Source organism: Enhydra lutris, unplaced genomic scaffold (genome assembly GCF_002288905.1).
Source record: "Enhydra lutris kenyoni isolate GAN:26980312 unplaced genomic scaffold, ASM228890v2 scaffoldscaffold152, whole genome shotgun sequence".
NCBI lineage: Eukaryota > Metazoa > Chordata > Mammalia > Carnivora > Mustelidae > Enhydra > Enhydra lutris.
In genome coordinates this window covers 46,974-63,463 of record NW_019154236.1, presented here as the reverse complement: position 1 = coordinate 63,463, position 16,490 = coordinate 46,974, and the positions used below count along the sequence as shown (strand labels likewise).

At 48.9% G+C, this 16,490-nt stretch overlaps 1 protein-coding gene across 1 annotated transcript in view; it reads left to right on the top strand.

The window, feature by feature from the left end:
• The window catches only part of LOC111140077 (myosin VIIA), a 63,569-nt gene extending 54,728 nt beyond the window's left edge, over nt 1-8,841 (top strand). The window contains exons 40-47 of the mRNA XM_022492464.1: nt 946-1,059; nt 2,112-2,199; nt 2,376-2,482; nt 4,713-4,898; nt 5,327-5,443; nt 6,504-6,587; nt 7,507-7,626; nt 8,229-8,841. Of these exons, the coding sequence (XP_022348172.1) occupies nt 946-1,059; nt 2,112-2,199; nt 2,376-2,482; nt 4,713-4,898; nt 5,327-5,443; nt 6,504-6,587; nt 7,507-7,626; nt 8,229-8,318 (906 nt within the window). The 3' untranslated portion in view covers nt 8,319-8,841. The remainder of the gene's footprint in view (nt 1-945; nt 1,060-2,111; nt 2,200-2,375; nt 2,483-4,712; nt 4,899-5,326; nt 5,444-6,503; nt 6,588-7,506; nt 7,627-8,228) is intronic.
• Nucleotides 8,842-16,490: the final 7,649 nt, after the last annotated feature.

Here is a 16,490-nt window from a genome sequence, read left to right as displayed (position 1 = left end):
GGAGGCGTGGGGTTCCCGGTCCGACCTCTTGTCTCCAGCAGCTTCCCTCTCTCCTAGGAGTCTCTGGCTCAGAGAAAAGTGCTCTCTGCCTCAGAGCTGAGGTCTGTGCCGGTGCCACCTCCCTCCTGTTGGCTCTGTACCTGGGCACAGGCCCGCCTGCCCCTGCCCCCTGCCGCCCAAGCCTCCCCATTGCCCTGAGCCCACTTCCCTGCAGGCCCCTTCCTTCCTCCTCACCGGCCTGGTTGTGGGTCTCCTTGACCAAAGGTCCTGTCTGTCTTCCCATTGTGCCCATTAAGTCAGGCTGCCTGACTGCTGCTCCCTGCTCCATCTTAGCACAGGGGCCCATTCAGATGAATGAGTCCAGCACTGAAACTTCTAGCTTAAAAAGCAGTTTTAAAAACTTTAGAGACTAGAAACTCGGAAATGCCATAATAGGATTCCAGTGACAAGGACAACAAATCAACAAATCCTTTCCTGTCCTTCCAGTGGAAGGTTAAATGAAGCAGTGCCCTGACCTCCCCCCAGGCTCCTTCCCCTCTCTCCTTTTTCCTCCCTTTCTGGAATTTGCTTTCTTCTTCCTCTAGCCTCTCTCCTCCCAAACACCCTGCCCATCTGTGCTCCCTGGGCTCTCACCCCCATGCTTGCATAGCCAGGCCCAGAACCCTGGAAGCAGAGGCCAAGTCTGTGTGGGGGGTGGGGAGGACACAATCTGGGAAGATCCAGACAGGAGTTGACTTCTTCCTTTTCTTAAATGCCATGCCCAGCTCTAGACCCATGGGGAAACACCTCTCTTGGAGGGTGGCCTCCATGGGAGGGGAGGGGAGAGGATGGGAGGCGACGGGAAGGGGCTCAATTTAGTTGCAGGCACAGACAGAGGGATGTAGGAGGCCCCAGCAGGGGCCTTGCTAGAGCCAAGTAACTGCACCTTTTCTCGACACTCCCCAGGCCTTTGAGGTGGAGTCCAGCACTAAGGCCAAAGATTTCTGCCAGAACATCGCAGCCCGGCTGCTCCTCAAGTCCTCAGAGGGATTCAGCCTCTTTGTCAAAATTGCAGACAAGGTGGGTTGTGGATCACTGGCTTCCTATCAGGCCACTGTCGGTCTGTCTGTTGGAACATTTGCTTGGGCTATAGGAGCTAGGAGCTTGTGGGGCAGCAGGGAGGGGAGAGAGAATGGGGGAGGGAGGAGAGGAGAGGAGAGAGTTGTGCTTGCATGTGGCATCGGGGTCCCTCTCCTCCTTATGTCCCCTTACTTATAGCAGCTTCCTTCAAATCTCGCTCTTCTGGCGCATAGCAGAGCACGGCCTCGAAACTCTTGGGAGCCACGTGGTACTTTATGTTCTGGATACACCAGGCTCAGCACTCTGCCACAACACACATGTACTTTCCAGATTTGATTTGACTGGTCCCTCAGCAGCCTTGCTGAGACCGATTAACCCTTGAAATAACCCTTGAAAGGAGGGTGATTATCCCTCACCTAACAGATCACAAAACCTGGACTCAGGTTAAGTAACTCATCTAAAGTCGCACAGCAAGGATGCAGACCCAGGCAGGTCAGACTCCAAGGCACAGGCCCCTGTCACCATAACATACCGTTCTCCCCCGCTTCTGTGTCCGTGGAGGTCAAGGGCCCAGTTTTAAAACCTCTTCTCGTGGGAAGGCTTCCGTCACCACATCAGGTAAATCAGGGGCTCACCCACAGTTTCCTGTGCACCCATGTCTGTCTCATTTCACAACTGTCCCCATACCAGACATGGGGAACCTGGAGGGGATCTCAGTGAGATCCTGGACCCAGAGGAGCTTGGAGCCTGTGGGAAGAGCAGGTCACGGATGCTGCAGAATGTCCAAGGGGGGACTGGGCCCCATTCTTGGCCTTCTCCCCAGGGTCTAGGGAGGTGTGTAGTCAGTCTTTGCTGAATGACAAATGGAATGACTGTCACTCTGGGCAGGAAGTAGGCTGTGTTCTGGAGACATTCAATAGGCACAGTCAGGGCAGGGCAGGACACCCCTTCTGGCTGTAAGAAGAGCCACCAGGAGGACCTTGGGTGGGAGAGTGAGAAAATTCAGTACTGCTGGAACTAAAATGAGTGGACTGCAATGCACATGTCCCTAGGTCATCAGTGTCCCTGAGAATGACTTCTTCTTCGACTTTGTTCGACACCTGACAGACTGGATAAAGAAAGCGAGGCCTGTCAAGGATGGTAACGTGAGGCCAGGTCCTGGGATCACATGAGGCCTGGAGCGGGGCAGGTGCTGGCTCAGAGCCATACTGCGAGGTCCACTTGGGTGGGACTCGAGCTCGGGCCTCCTCCAGGGCTGGTGCTGGGTGACCCTCTGTGCTGGGACCCCCTGGGTGACCGCCCACCTTCTGCCACAGGAATCGTGCCCTCGCTCACCTACCAGGTGTTCTTCATGAAGAAGCTGTGGACAACCACAGTGCCCGGGAAGGACCCAATGGCCGATTCCATCTTCCATTATTACCAGGTGAGCCCCCTCGCCCCTCTCTGCAGTGGCTGCCTCCATGCACTCCTATTCTTGCCAGAAGAGGGGTCTGTAACCACAAGGGCCCCAAGAGATTCCTGCTGGGATCCTCGGGACTGGCTCCATCTCACACTCTTCTTCTTCCTCAGGGCCTTGTACTTTCTTCTGAGCTCTTAATCCCCACCTGTTCACACCCTTCCCTCGGTGAGGAGCTGTCCTCTGAATTAATTCCAGGGTCTGCTGCTCTACCTGGGTGTATCTGGATGTATCTGAGGCCTGTGTGAATCTGTAAACCCTTTCCGGCACAAGCATGTGCCTGCGGGAAGCCGGGCTGGCAGCAGGGGGAGCCCTCTCTTCTGTATCTGGCACTTTTCACTCATTTTGCCCTTCCAGCAAACCCCAACAAGCAGGCATATTGTTCCCATTTTATAGAGGGAGAAACTGAGATGCAGAGAGATTAAGTGATGTAATTACGATGACAGGGCCCGTGGAACTGGGGTTTGATTCTGTGATTTCACAATGGCAGACTCCGCAATCTTTTCCGGGCTAGCCCATTTACCTTTACCGTTTACCTGTGGGGCAAACGGAGGAGGATGCTGGAAGGCTGGAGGAGGCAGGGCTGGGGGCTGCTACAGTAAAGAGAACCTTGGCCTGGGAGTCTGCAAGACTCCTTCACACGTGAGCTCCGCCTCTCCCCACAGTGCCCATGTAGTGACTGGCAACATGAATGTCAGCTGTCAGTCCCCCCAAGGCAGAAACCCACATTAGCCTGACAACTCCCTCTCCCCCCTTTCCCCTGTCCCAAACCATTCACCTGATGACTTCACCACCCAAATCTCTCTTAAACCCATCCACATCTCTCCATTACCACCTGTACCCACTCTGGTCAGTCCGTCGTCTTCTCTTGTCTAGATGCCAGTAACATTTCCCCTGACCTCCCCTGCCCATTTTTACCCTCTTCGAATCCATTCTCCACAGGATGTCATCATGCTTTCAGGACCCCTCTCAGTGGCTTCCCATGGCTCCCAAGGTAGAATCCTAAATCCTGACTGTGGCCCTGCATGGGGGTGCCACTAGCTACTTCTGCTGCCTTATCTTATATCCAGCACCCCATTATTCAAGTTCTCAGGTGTGCTAGGGAGGCTTTGTAACATTCTCTCTTTGGAAAGCTCTTCCCTAGGTCCTTTCCTTCACCTACAGAGCTTTTAGATGTTTTTTCAATCATAAGGGAGGTCTTCCATCTTCCCAAGACTAATCCGTTCAACTAGTTATATGCTGTTATAGCACAGAGAAGATTCCATCAAAGATGATAATTATACATTGACTTGGGGGGATGGTTGTTCTTGACTACAACTACAAGTTCTAGGAGAGTAGGGAGGGTATATGTTGTTGCTTAAAGGGCCTGGCTCATAGTAGATGCTCATCGAGTCTGTGTCGGCTTGGTGGATGGGTGAATAGGCAGCGACTCAGTGAATGAATGGGTGAGAGAATGGATGGTGAATGAACATATGGTGGCCCTTGGGGGGTGGATAGATGGACAAATGGGAAGTGGATGTGGGTAGGTGGAACCATCTTGGTGGACGGATGGGTATGGATGGGTAGATAGGTGGATGAGTAGATGAAAAGGTAAATGGGTAATAATTGACTCAGGTTTCTAATCTGCAGTGTGTCCTTAGGCCAGCCTCAGTTTCCCTGTGCTTCAAAGAGTGGGTGAGACAGTTGTGAGGCTGTGGGCAGTGTTGGCCCTTTAGAAGCTTCGTCTTTGCTTTTGGTCCACTCTTCATCCTCCGTTACTCTGTTTCTGGGTCTGGAAGTTCAAAGTGGGGAAGAGGCTGGTGCTGCTGATGAAACCAGCCGGTCTCCAGGGAATACAATGGGAGGAGGAGGCCAGCCTGAGAGGCTTTTCGCAAGGAAGGACAGGCTTAGAAGGTTAGGGGTGTGGAACAGTCTCAGGTCCTCCAGCTGGTCACTTGCTGAAATGCAGGGAGAGGAAAGAATATTCATACGTGGCTTTGCTTTCTGACTGTAATGGGCTGCATCTGCGCAGGCATGACTCCTCCTTCCCTGTGCTGTGCCGTCTTCCATGGGGGCACAGTGTCAGCTGAGGCTGGGGAGACAGGCCCAAATGTTGGGTAAGGCCATGGAGCCGGCTCAGGCTGGTGTGGGGGGGGGGGCGGGGGGCACCTGCTTCCTCCAGTTCCTTGTGCACCTACGCCCTGCTCTGCCCTGGCAGGAGCTGCCCAAATACCTCCGGGGCTACCACAAGTGCACGCGGGAGGAAGTACTGCAGCTGGGGGCCCTGATCTACAGGGTCAAGTTCGAGGAGGACAAGTCCTACTTCCCCAGTATCCCCAAGCTGCTACGGGAGCTGGTGCCCCAGGACCTCATCCGGCAGATCTCCCCTGATGACTGGAAGCGGGTGAGTATGGAGGAGGCAGCAGGACTAGAGACACTACTGAATGGGTCTCTGGGCCCCCCACAGGTCAGGGGTAAGGTGCTGGCCAGCAGCCCAAGGAATTCTCTCTTGTGGCCCCTGTGCATGAGGGTGACACCTTTCCATCTTCCCTTCCACTTGCTTTAGTATCCAGTCTTCCAGGCAAAGGACTCACCTGGCTGCTTGGGAGAAATCTATCCTGGTTACCATGGTGACCTGATTGCACTTGATACTCTTTGGCCTACTTGCTTAGGGGAGGGTGTGGAAAGGAGGGAGATCAGGATTCCATTAACTGGGATATAAGAGGGGAGCCCTTCCTGGCCTCTAGGACCCCCAGGCCCTATCCCACCTGCTAACAGTGCAGGTGGGATAGGAGTGATGGGAGAGGCCTCTGACCCATGCTCCCCCGGCAGTCTATCGTCGCCTACTTCAACAAGCATGCAGGGAAGTCCAAGGAGGAAGCCAAGCTAGCCTTCCTAAAGCTCATCTTCAAGTGGCCCACCTTTGGTTCAGCTTTCTTTGAGGTGAAGGTATGTTATGGGTGGCTTCTCAAGTGTGGGGAGTCAAGGAGTGGGGGCAAGAAGGCACAGAAACTCCTCCCCAGGACCGTGGGAAGCAGCCCCGGCCTCTGCCACCTGCGCTGGCAAGAAAAGGAGGGAAATACCCTCAGCTTTGTACCACCTAGGTGTTTCAGCCTGGGGATGAGGAACCACCAGGAGTTCAGCCTGGGAGGGGAGGCAGATAGGTAATGGAGAATGAACTGTGCTGTGTGTGACAAGGGGGGAGTCCTCATCAAGGTGGGGGAGTCTCAGAGGCCTACCCAGACTGTGAAGGCTGAGGGGGCAAAACCTGCATTTTCCTGGAAGACCCTGGGGAGAGCTCCTGGCAGAGGGCCTAGCATGAGCACAGGAAGTGCAAGTGGTTGAGTATGGATGGTCGTAGGGTATGAGGCACACAGACTGGTAAGACAGCTTGGCAAACAGGCAAGGGGGTTAGGTTTCCTCCTGCAGGTGGTGGCTGACCCTGGAGGGTTCTGAACAGTGTTGATGGGGCCAGAAGTGCATTCTGACTGCAGGGTGGGGTGGGGGTGGGCCTGAGAGGCAGGGGCGAGGCAGGAAAATGGTGGACAGGCTGGCAGAAGTGTGGGGATAGGTCGGGATGGAGAGAAGGGGATGGCTTGGTTACATACCTTGGAAGGGGGCCTTTTGAGAAGTCTGGCTGTGCAAGGAAGAAAGGGAGGCACAGAGATAAGCTGGAGGCAGGGGTAGGGTTCAGAGAGGGTTTTTAAATATGAAAGACATTTGGGCTGAGAGAGGAGATAGCCCAGACTCCTAGAAGAGCAGGAGTGAAGGGATAAACTGTCACCAGGAAGAGTGGGGGATGGGATCATTTGGGGACCCATAAAGGGACCTGGGTGGCACCGAGGGCCCAGCAGAGGTGGGAACCATGAGGCTGTGGCAGGGTTGCCAGCTCTGCTACATGCCTGGCATGGAGCCGGCAGCAAGAGAGGGCAACTTAGTCCTAGCACCCAGCTTTTCCTGCTCTGGGCTGCCCCAGCTAGAGGTGATGGTTTCTGGCTCTCTTTGCTAGCAAACTACGGAGCCAAACTTCCCTGAGATCCTCTTAATTGCCATCAATAAGTACGGGGTCAGCCTCATCGATCCCAGAACCAAGGTGAGCACTGACCGGGGAGAGCAGGGGTGGGGAAGTGGACTTCTCTGCCTGCACCTCTAACAACAGTCTCAGGACCCAACCCCCAAAGAGCCCCTGCCAGCCACCATCCTCACTTGATCTGCCCTCTTGGCCACCCATCTTGAGAGGCTGTGTTTGCTTTGTCCATTTCCTTGCCTGCTCCATCAAAACTGCTCTCCTAGAGTTATTAGCCAACGCCTTGCTACTCAGTCCACTGAACTTTTTAGTACTTGGCCTGTAAGCATCACTGGACCCTATCAACCACCCCTTCCTTCAACAGTGCTCTCTGTCCCTATTGGTCAGGATGGCAGGCTGCATGCTAGCAGGGGAGGGGGGCAGGGTGTAACCACTGCTCACATCCCTGGGCCAGAGCAGTCCTCACCAAGGGAACCAGGAAGCACAATCCTACTACATACCCAGGAAGGATACAACTGGACCATTGGCCACCACCTTCCGCTTGTGCTCATGTGCCCCACATTCCTGGTTTTTCTCTTATCTCTCTTGGTCATTCTTCTCACATACTTTAATGGGATTCTTCTCCACCCACACATATCATGCTCCAGAGGCTGTCCTTGTCACCTTCCTCCTCAGGACCCCCTCATTCATGATCACCATTGCAGATTCTTCCAGGCTTTTCAATTTCCAGTTCCAGCTCCACATGCCCCACAGCCTCCCAGACTTCCCTGGGTGTCCCACCATCTGGCCCCAAATGAGGCAAGGAGGCCAGAGGTATCTGCTTCCCCCAGCAGCTCCATGGCAGAGCTGGCTTCTATCTTCTTGCTCCTTATCTTGTCTGAGGACCCAAGGCCTTTCCGGTGGGTGGTATCTGTGGGCTAGAACTCAGGGAAGTGAGGCCAGAGGGTCCAGACGGTGCAGCTTCAGACTTTCTCTGCTTCCCCAGGACATCTTGACCACTCATCCCTTCACCAAGATCTCCAACTGGAGCAGTGGCAACACCTACTTCCACATCACCATTGGGAACCTGGTGCGCGGGAGCAAACTGCTCTGTGAGACATCATTGGTGAGAGCTCTTCTGTTTAGGCCTGGTGGGCTTCCCTGCTTTGCCTATAGCTCCTGCTATCATCTGTCTCCAGAACAGACAAGAGAGTGCCTGGCTTGGCCTGAGATTAGGATCAAGGATCAGACTGGGCCAAAGTCAGGTCACTTTGAGGCTCAGCTTAGGTCTGGGAAAGGGGCTTAATTTGGGGCTGAGGAACAGACCCCTCATTTAATAATTATTTGTTGAGTGACTTTAGTACTAATCTGGGGACTGAGACTTTAGCCCCTGAGTTCAACAGTGGACCCATTAGCAATGAGGTTTCTTCGACTGAGCCGAACTTCAAAGGCATGGCTCAACTGGTAGAGCCTTTAGAGTCAGCAGTATTTAAGAGATCTATAAGCCAGGGCCTTCATGTGGGGTCCTAACAACTTAGAACCTTAGAGATCTGGTGGGATGAGTCCATTCCATCAGGTGTACAGCTGGGGAGACTGAGTCCAGAGTAGGACAGGATTCTCCTTTGTCCAGGGCTCTGCCCTCTGCAGTTTCCTGGGAGGGTTCTGGGTCTCAGTGCACTGGTCCTGTCACACTTTTTGCTGTGTTTATCTTCTTGTTGCTGTTTCCAGGGCTACAAGATGGATGACCTCCTGACTTCCTATATTAGTCAGATGCTTACGGCCATGAACAAACAGCGGGGCTCCAGGAGTGGCAAGTGAACAGTGAGGGAGGTGGTGCTGGCTCGGGCCCATTAGCTGCCTCTGCAGGTGGGGGAGGACTTTGCCATCTGGGCAGGGAGGCTGGGCCAGGTGGCCACCACTGATTATACCAACTTGGCTTCCTATCCTTCTTCCAGCGAGGCAGACTTGCTGGGATGCAGAACTCCCCTTGATCTACTGCTGAGGGTTGGTTCTAGTCCCAGCTTGCCGTGGCCTTCCCAGTTGTAAGAGCCTGTGCTCCTTGGATGCCTTTCTTAGACCCGTCCTACCATGTGACCTCTTTTGACTCTCTGTGCACCACTGCAACAGGGAATCAAAAGGACAACTTGGTTCTCCATACTGGGACCAACCAAACCAAGAATATTCTGAAACCTAAGGGACTGGCTTAATTCCTGTACATCCAGGACCCTCAGCTGGGATGGGGGAGACAGACCACTTTTATATATTGTAGTGTGAGTGCTGAGCCCCTGTGCTGGTTTCCCCTGATCACCTCAAGGTATAAAGTATGTGTTTAATCTTCTGACCCTATAGTGTCCTTGCTGGGGGAAGGGGAGAGAGTGGGGGAGTGTGTATGGGACAAAGACAGGGCCCTGGGGGGAGTGGCCTGTGTAAGTATCTCCTTAGTCTGTGTGTGGAGGGCTAAGCTTGTCTGGGTTTGGGGGTAGGGGTGCCTGAGCCCAAGGCGGGCTTGAAAGGGGCTTAAAGGGACTGCTGGGACCAGGGTGGGGTGGGAGGAAATGTTGGGACATCAGTCTGAGAGGTAGGGACCTAAGTGTGCAGGGGCTGGGGATCTAAAGGAGGAATCAGCTTCTGGGCCCTAACTAGGGCCAGTGGAGCCAGAGTGGCCCTTGCATCTGGTCAGAAACATCTCCTTAGTTCGCAAGAAAGATGGTGCTTTGGATTAAAACCCCCATGTCCTGAGAGTGCCTATAAAATGTTACTTTGTGACCAGGATGACACAAGCAAGTTGGGCTATCTGGGACGGTATGGGGGTGGGGTCTTCAGACAGGGAAGGTGTCATGTGGGGGTGGGGCATCCTCCTAGACTGTGGCTAGGAGGAGAGCCTGCCTAGAAAAGCAACAGTGGAGAATCCTCTCGAAGAGGGCATGTTTCTGATCAGCCCCAAAGGTCCCCTAATACTGCAGCAGAGCAGAATCCTTAAGTGTCTTGGGTCCTCTGCATCTGGATGCCCAAACACTCCACAGGGAATGCTATTCCCAGGCCACCTGTGTGGGAGGGGCTGCTTGTGACAATGGAGGACTCAAACCAGACAGCCCTGCTTCCCGGGGTGACCATGTGCTGTCGGAGACAGCTTTGCCCCACCAATGTTCACACGGTTCTGCAGGAAGCCCAGGATCAATCTGAACCAGAAGAAAGGTACTGTGATGGTCTGCCCCGACACCATCATATCGATGGAGATACAGAAGCTCAGAGGAGGAGTGTGAATAGGTAAAAGTCACATGGAACTCAGTTCACAGCTTCTAACATTTAGCTCTCAGACACAAGGGGCTCTAGATGCTTGTTCTATGCTCTAGCTCCCCTTCAAGGCCTAGGGCTGGTGGGTGGGCACAGAATTATGCCCATGATCTCACTGCACACTAGATCACCGTGTGTGTGTGGGTGTGTGATGGGGGTGGGGGGGATAAGTTCTTTCTTTCTCCTAATTCATAATCATGCCTATGCTACTTCTCATTCACTGACTCAGGACAGCATCACTTTTACACTCATCCCCTAGTCTCTGTCAGCCTGAGTGATCACACAGGGGTCCAAATAATACATTATTTACTTCCTTGGTTCCCGAGAGGTTGCCTTTATTCCCATGCTCATGTGCACAAAGCCATTCCTTTAGCAGGGAGTACCATGAAGGGTTAGGATGAGAAACCCTGTAACATCAGAGAACTAGCTCCAGCTCCAAGACCACAACTCCCTTGTTCCCCTCCCCCTTGAGATGCATTCTTTATGGAAGGCACTAGACCAGAATGGTCATCCTGAGAGCCTCAATGGCCCTTCTGCACTCCCTTCTTGACTACTCCCCACCATCACCACACTTACGCACAGAGAGGAAGAGGGAGGAGAAGGCAAGGTATGACTAAATTTTCTCCACAGGCATCCTTTAGGAGGAGGAGGACATGCTAGAAAAGGAATGCACTATAGAAAAGGATTCCTGGCAGGAGGTTAAATCCGATGGGGGTCTCCTGGGATTTTCAGGATGGAGGCCTCGTTGGTGGGCACTGTGAATCCCAGGGTTTCTGTGGCGGGGGGGGCGGTCAATGTGATTCAGTGGAGGGGGTCTGTCGGATGACGCCCCTGGCGGAGAACATTGGTGGTTAGATGTTCTTCTTAGGGAACGCTGGTGGTTTGACTTTCCCCCTGGGGGATACTGGTGGTTTGATCTTCCCCCTGTGGGACCCCAGTGGTTTGATCTCCCCCTTGGGGGACACTGGTAGTTAGATCTCCTTGGGGGACATCGGTGGCTTGAACTTCCCCTGGTGGGGTCACTGGTGGTTTCATATCCTCCTTGGAGGGATAGTGCTGGTCTGAGGGCCTCATGCTTGGGGGCTTCTGTGACACAGAGGGAGTTTGGATATCTGAAAGTTTTAGTAATTGAGGGTGGCTGGAAGGTGGCCATGGTCCAGGGGTATCCCGTGACTCATTTTCTATGTCAGGGGCTGGTTCCTGAGTATCTGTAGGGGATAGAAAAGACATAACACACTCTTTAGTGTCACTTCCCCATCTGTGTGCTGTGTGGTGAACTTACAGTCCTCTCTTAAGTGTTAGAACCACCCTCACTCCCTTAGGCTCATTCTTCTAAAATCCTCCCCGAAGATTTTGGGCAAACTTTTAAGTGGCCCTCCAATTCTGCCTCGGGCAGAAAAAGTCCATTATGGAACAGTATGGAAGCTCCAAAGGAAGCTCTCTAAAAGTAGCATTTGCTTAAAGAATACATATTTTACAATAATTGCTTTCAAATCAGTATAGAGAGAAGAAGGAACATGTTTCGCCACTAGAATGGGAGCCTATTGAGGCCAGAGACCTTTGACTTGCTTACCACTATATCCCTGGTACCCAAAAAATGTCACATACTAGGTGCTTGATAAATATTTTTTGACTAATTGACTGATGGAAAAACTGGCATTAGAGGGCGCCTGGGTGGCTCAGTGGGTTAAAGCCTCTGCCTTCGGCTTAGGTTGTGATCTCTGGGTCCTGAGATCGAGCCCTGCATCGGGCTCTCTGCTTGGCAAGGAGCCTGCTTCCCCCTCTCTCTGCCTACCTCTATTTGTGATCTCTCTCTGTCAAATAAATAAAATCTTAAAAAACTGGCATTAGAGAATTCAGACCTACTCTCCTTAGAGCAAATTTTTTAAATGGTTAAAACACAAAGAAACAGCAAAATTCTTTGAGTTAACAATACAGTGAGGACTTATGGGGACCAAATCAGGAAGAATGTGAAAATCCAAAAAGGTAAGCCCAGAGTGAACTGTACACGGTCTATAAGAAATTCACTTTAGATACAAAGGCACAAATAAGTGAAATAAAACAATGTAAAAATAAAAACCTTGCTAATACTACTAAAATTTTTGATGGAGGTGCTATTAATATCACACAAAGTATACTGTAGAACAAGAATATTACCAGGGATAATGGTCATTTTCTAATGATAAAGAGGTCACTTCACCAAGAAGACATAACTCTAAATGTTTACACACCTATCAACAGTGTTTCAAAACACATGAAGCAAGACACGACTGCAAAGAGAAATCTACAGTTATACTTAGGATTTAAATACTCCATTCTCAATAACCAATAGAACTAGGCAGAAAATCAATACGATATAAAACACTTGAAAAACACTACTGGTTCTAGTCCAAGATGGTGATGTAAGAAGACGCTGAACTCACCTATTTGTAGGGCAACTTCTCCTCAAGATGACCTGAGGGCTGACCGGCAGCTTCTTCACCATAAAAGGAACCACACAGAGAATGGCAAGAGAGACCGAGGCACAGTAAGGAAGAGAACCCCTGCACCAACTCTGCGAACTGCAGTGGCACAGAGTGGATAGTACTGAGGGCTTATGAACAAATTTGTCTGCCCTGAGGTGCAGAAAAAGAAAAAAAAGCCTTGGTTTAAAAGGGCAACTAGAATATAAAAGAACCAGTCATAGAACCCTCTCTGGATAACAGGAGCTGGCAAGTGCCTTGATAGTGTAGATGGAGACAGAGTCTGGGCTGTAGCTGGCCTGTCTCAGTGAGCCCTGGAGCCCTAGCCCACACCAGCCTAGGCCAACCCTCTGAGGCAGCCCCCGTGTAGCACACACCGGGACAGCCCTGGTCAGCGCTCACGGAAGTTACAGCCATCCTGCCATGGTGACATAGCTGTGAAGCTCCCTGGAACACCCTGTTTGGCTCCAGACAACTTGCTAAGGTACCCCTGGCACAGATGCACACCTCAGCTCAGCCCCTGAACTGAGCACCCTGGAACACCCGGGCCTGCACCCACTTCAGCGTCAGTAGTACCGCCAGAGCACTGACTGTAGGGAGAATCCCAAGACCACCCCTGCCCACACCCACTTCAGCTTCGGCCCACCAGAGTGCTCCGGAACCCCCAACCCATAACCAGCCAGAGTCACAGGCACAACATACACGAGGGATGAGATGACCATAAACAAGACCATTCCTCTTAGTTTAGGAGAAGTAGCTTTTCTGCCTAATTTATAGAAACAAACACAAAGTTGAGCAAAATGAGACAGAGGAATATGCTGCAAATGAAAGAACAAGACAAAAACCTCAGAAAATGAACTAAATAAAAGGTAGATAACCAATCTACCTGATAGTTCAGAGTGATGGTCATGAAGATGTTCAACAGACTGGAGAGAATAGTAGATGAACTTTGAACTTCAACAAAGGGAAACATAAAAAGGGCCACAGTTTAAGAACACAACAATTTAAATGAAAAACACTAGAAGGAATCAACAGATTAGAGGATGCAGAAGAACAAAGCAGACATCTGGAAGACAGGGTAATGGAGAGCACCTGAGTTAAATAGCAAAAAGAAAAAAGAATTTTAAGATTTTATTATTTTCTTAAAGTAATCCCTGTACCCAAACACAAAGCCTAAATCCAGCATGAGAAGGGAAATAATAAAGATTAGGCCAAAAATCAATGACAGAAATAAAAAAAAATAGATCAACAAAGCTAGTTGAGCTTAGAACTCAACCCTGAGATCAAGAGTCACACACTACCAACTAAACCAGCTGGGCACCCTGAGAAAAAAGAATTTTAAAAAATGAGGATAGGATAAGAGGTCTCTTGAGCAACATCAAAAGAACAAATGCTTGCATTACAGGGATTCCAGAAGGAGAAGAGAGAAAGGCAGAAAACTTATCTGAAGAAACAACTGAAAACTTCCATAACCCCAGGAAGCAAACAGATATCCAGGTTTAGGATAAAGCACATAAAGTTGAAAACAAGATGAACCCAATGAGTCAAAACCATGACACACAGTAATTAAAATGTCAAAGTTCAATTTTTTTTTTTTTTTTAAGCAGAGAAGCAACTAGTAATGTACAAGGGAAAATTCATAAGGCTATCAACTGATTGATATCAATCTGGTTTTTCAGCAGAATTTTTGCAGGCCACAAGTGGCCTGATGTATTTAAAGTAATGAAAGGAAAAAACATTCAACCAACAATAATCTACCTGGAAAGACTACTATTCAGAATTGAAGGGAAGGTAAAGAGTTTCCAAAACAAAAGTTAAAGGAGTTATCGCCACTACACTGGCCTTACAAGAAATGTTAAAGGGACAAAAAAAGTTGTAAGAAACTTATGAAAGGAAAAAAAATTCATGAGTAAAAGCAAACATACAGTAAAGGCAGTAGTGCAATCACTTGTAGTAAAATCAAATATATCTAAAATATTAAGGGGACTCACAAAAATGACTATGTAATCATAAAACATGGAGGGTGGGACTAAAAAGTTCCTTTTCAAAATGTTCAAATTTAAGTGACTATCAACATAATAGACTGGTATGCACTTAGAGTGTTACATATGAACTTCATGGTAAACGCAAAGCAAAACCCTGTAATAGATACACTAAAGCCATCAATCACAAGAAAGAGTACAGGAGAAGAAAGGAACAGAGAAGAACGATAAAAACAACTGTAAAACAATTAACAAAATGGCAATAATTACATACCTATCAATGATTAAATATACATGGTCTAAATGCTTTAATCAAATGACATAGGGTGATGAAATGGTTAAAAAAAAAAAAAAAAAAAGACCAAGCTACATGCTGCCTACAAGAGACTCAGTTCAGACCGAAAGACACAAACAGACTGAAAGTGAAGCAATGGACAAACATTCCATGCAAATACAAGGGGAAAAAAAAACAGAGTAGCAATCCCTATATTAGACAAAATAGACTTTAAAACAAGACTGTAATGAGACATAAAAGAAGGGCATTACATAATGATAAAAGGATCAATCCAAGAAGAGGATATAACAATTGTAAATATCAATGCATCAACACTGGAGCACCTATATATACATAGAGCAAATGTTAACATCTATAAAGGGAGAAATTAACAGAAATTAACCTAACCTTACACCTAAAAAAGCCAGAAAAAGAACAACAAATAAAGCCTAAATCCAGCAAAAGAAGGGATAAAGATTAGGCCAAAAATCAATGACATAGAAATAAAAAAAAAAAAAAAACCAACAGTAGAACAGATCAACAAAACTAGTAGCTGATTCTTTGAAAGAATAAACAAAATTGATAACCCCCTAGCCAGGCTTATCAAAAAGAAAAAGAGAAAGAACCCAAACAAAATCATGAATGAAAGAGGAGAGATCACAACCAACACCAAAGAAATACAATTATAAGAGAATATTATGAGCAATTATATACCAACAAATTAGACAATCTGGAAGAAATGGGTAAATTCTTAGAAACATACAAACTACCAAAACTGAAACAGGAAAAAATAGAAAATCTGAACAGACCCATAATCAGCAAAAAACTGAATCAGAATTTTAAAAATCTCCCCAAAAACAAGACTCCAGAGCTGGATGGTTTCCTAGGGAAATTCTACCAAACATTTAAAGATTAACATCGATCAGAGACAGAGCCGAGGAGTGAGCCCTAAGCTCGGGGTTACCTTGAACCGGTCGCAGGCTCGGTCAGCTCGGAGTGCGGCTGGAGGCAGGGTGATGGGAGTAATTGGGTGCTGTTCTCTGAGGGCGCACTGAGGAGTGGGGCCCCGGGCTCTCGGCTCCTCCAGGCCGGAGACTGGGAGGCCGCCATCTTCATTCCTGTCCTCCAGAACTCTACGGAAAGCGCTCAGGGAACAAAAGCTCCCGAAAGCAAATCCGAGCTGATTACTCGGCCTGGCCCTTGGTAAGGGCGGTGCAACTCCGCCTGGGGCAAAGACACTTGAGAATCACTACAACAGGCCCCTCCCCCAGAAGATCAACAAGAAACCCAGCCAGAACCAAGTTCACCTACCAAGGAGTGCAGTTTCAATACCAAGGAGAGCAGTGGAATTCCAGAGGAGGAGAAAGCAAAGCACAGAACTCATGGCTTTCTCCCCATGATTCTTTAACCTTGCAGTTAATTTAATTTTTTTTCTTTTTCAATTTTTTTTCCTCTTCTTCTGCTAAATTTTTTTCAACTTTGACCCTTTTCTTTTTTAACGTTTTTTAACTAGTTAATCTAATATATATATATTTTTTCCTTTTTATATTTTTTCTTTATTGGTTTTCTTTTTTTAATTGTTTTTTTTTTTTTTTCTTTTTTCTTTCTGAACCTTTTTATCCCCTTTCTCCCCACTCACGATTTGGGATCTCTTCTGATTTGGCTAAAGCATATTTTCCTGGGGTTGTTGCCACCCTTTTAGTATTTTACTTGCTCCTTCATAAGCTCTTATCTGGACAAAATGACAAGGCGGAAAAATTCACCACAAAAAAAAAGAACAAGAGGCAGTACCGAAGGCGAGGGACCTAATCAATACAGACATTGGTAATATGTCAGATCTAGAGTTCAGAATGACGATTCTCAAGGTTCTAGCCGGGCTCGAAAAAGGCATGGAAGATATTAGAGAAACCCTCTCGGGAGAGATAAAAGCCCTTTCTGGAGAAATAAAAGAACTAAAATCTAACCAAGTTGAAATTAA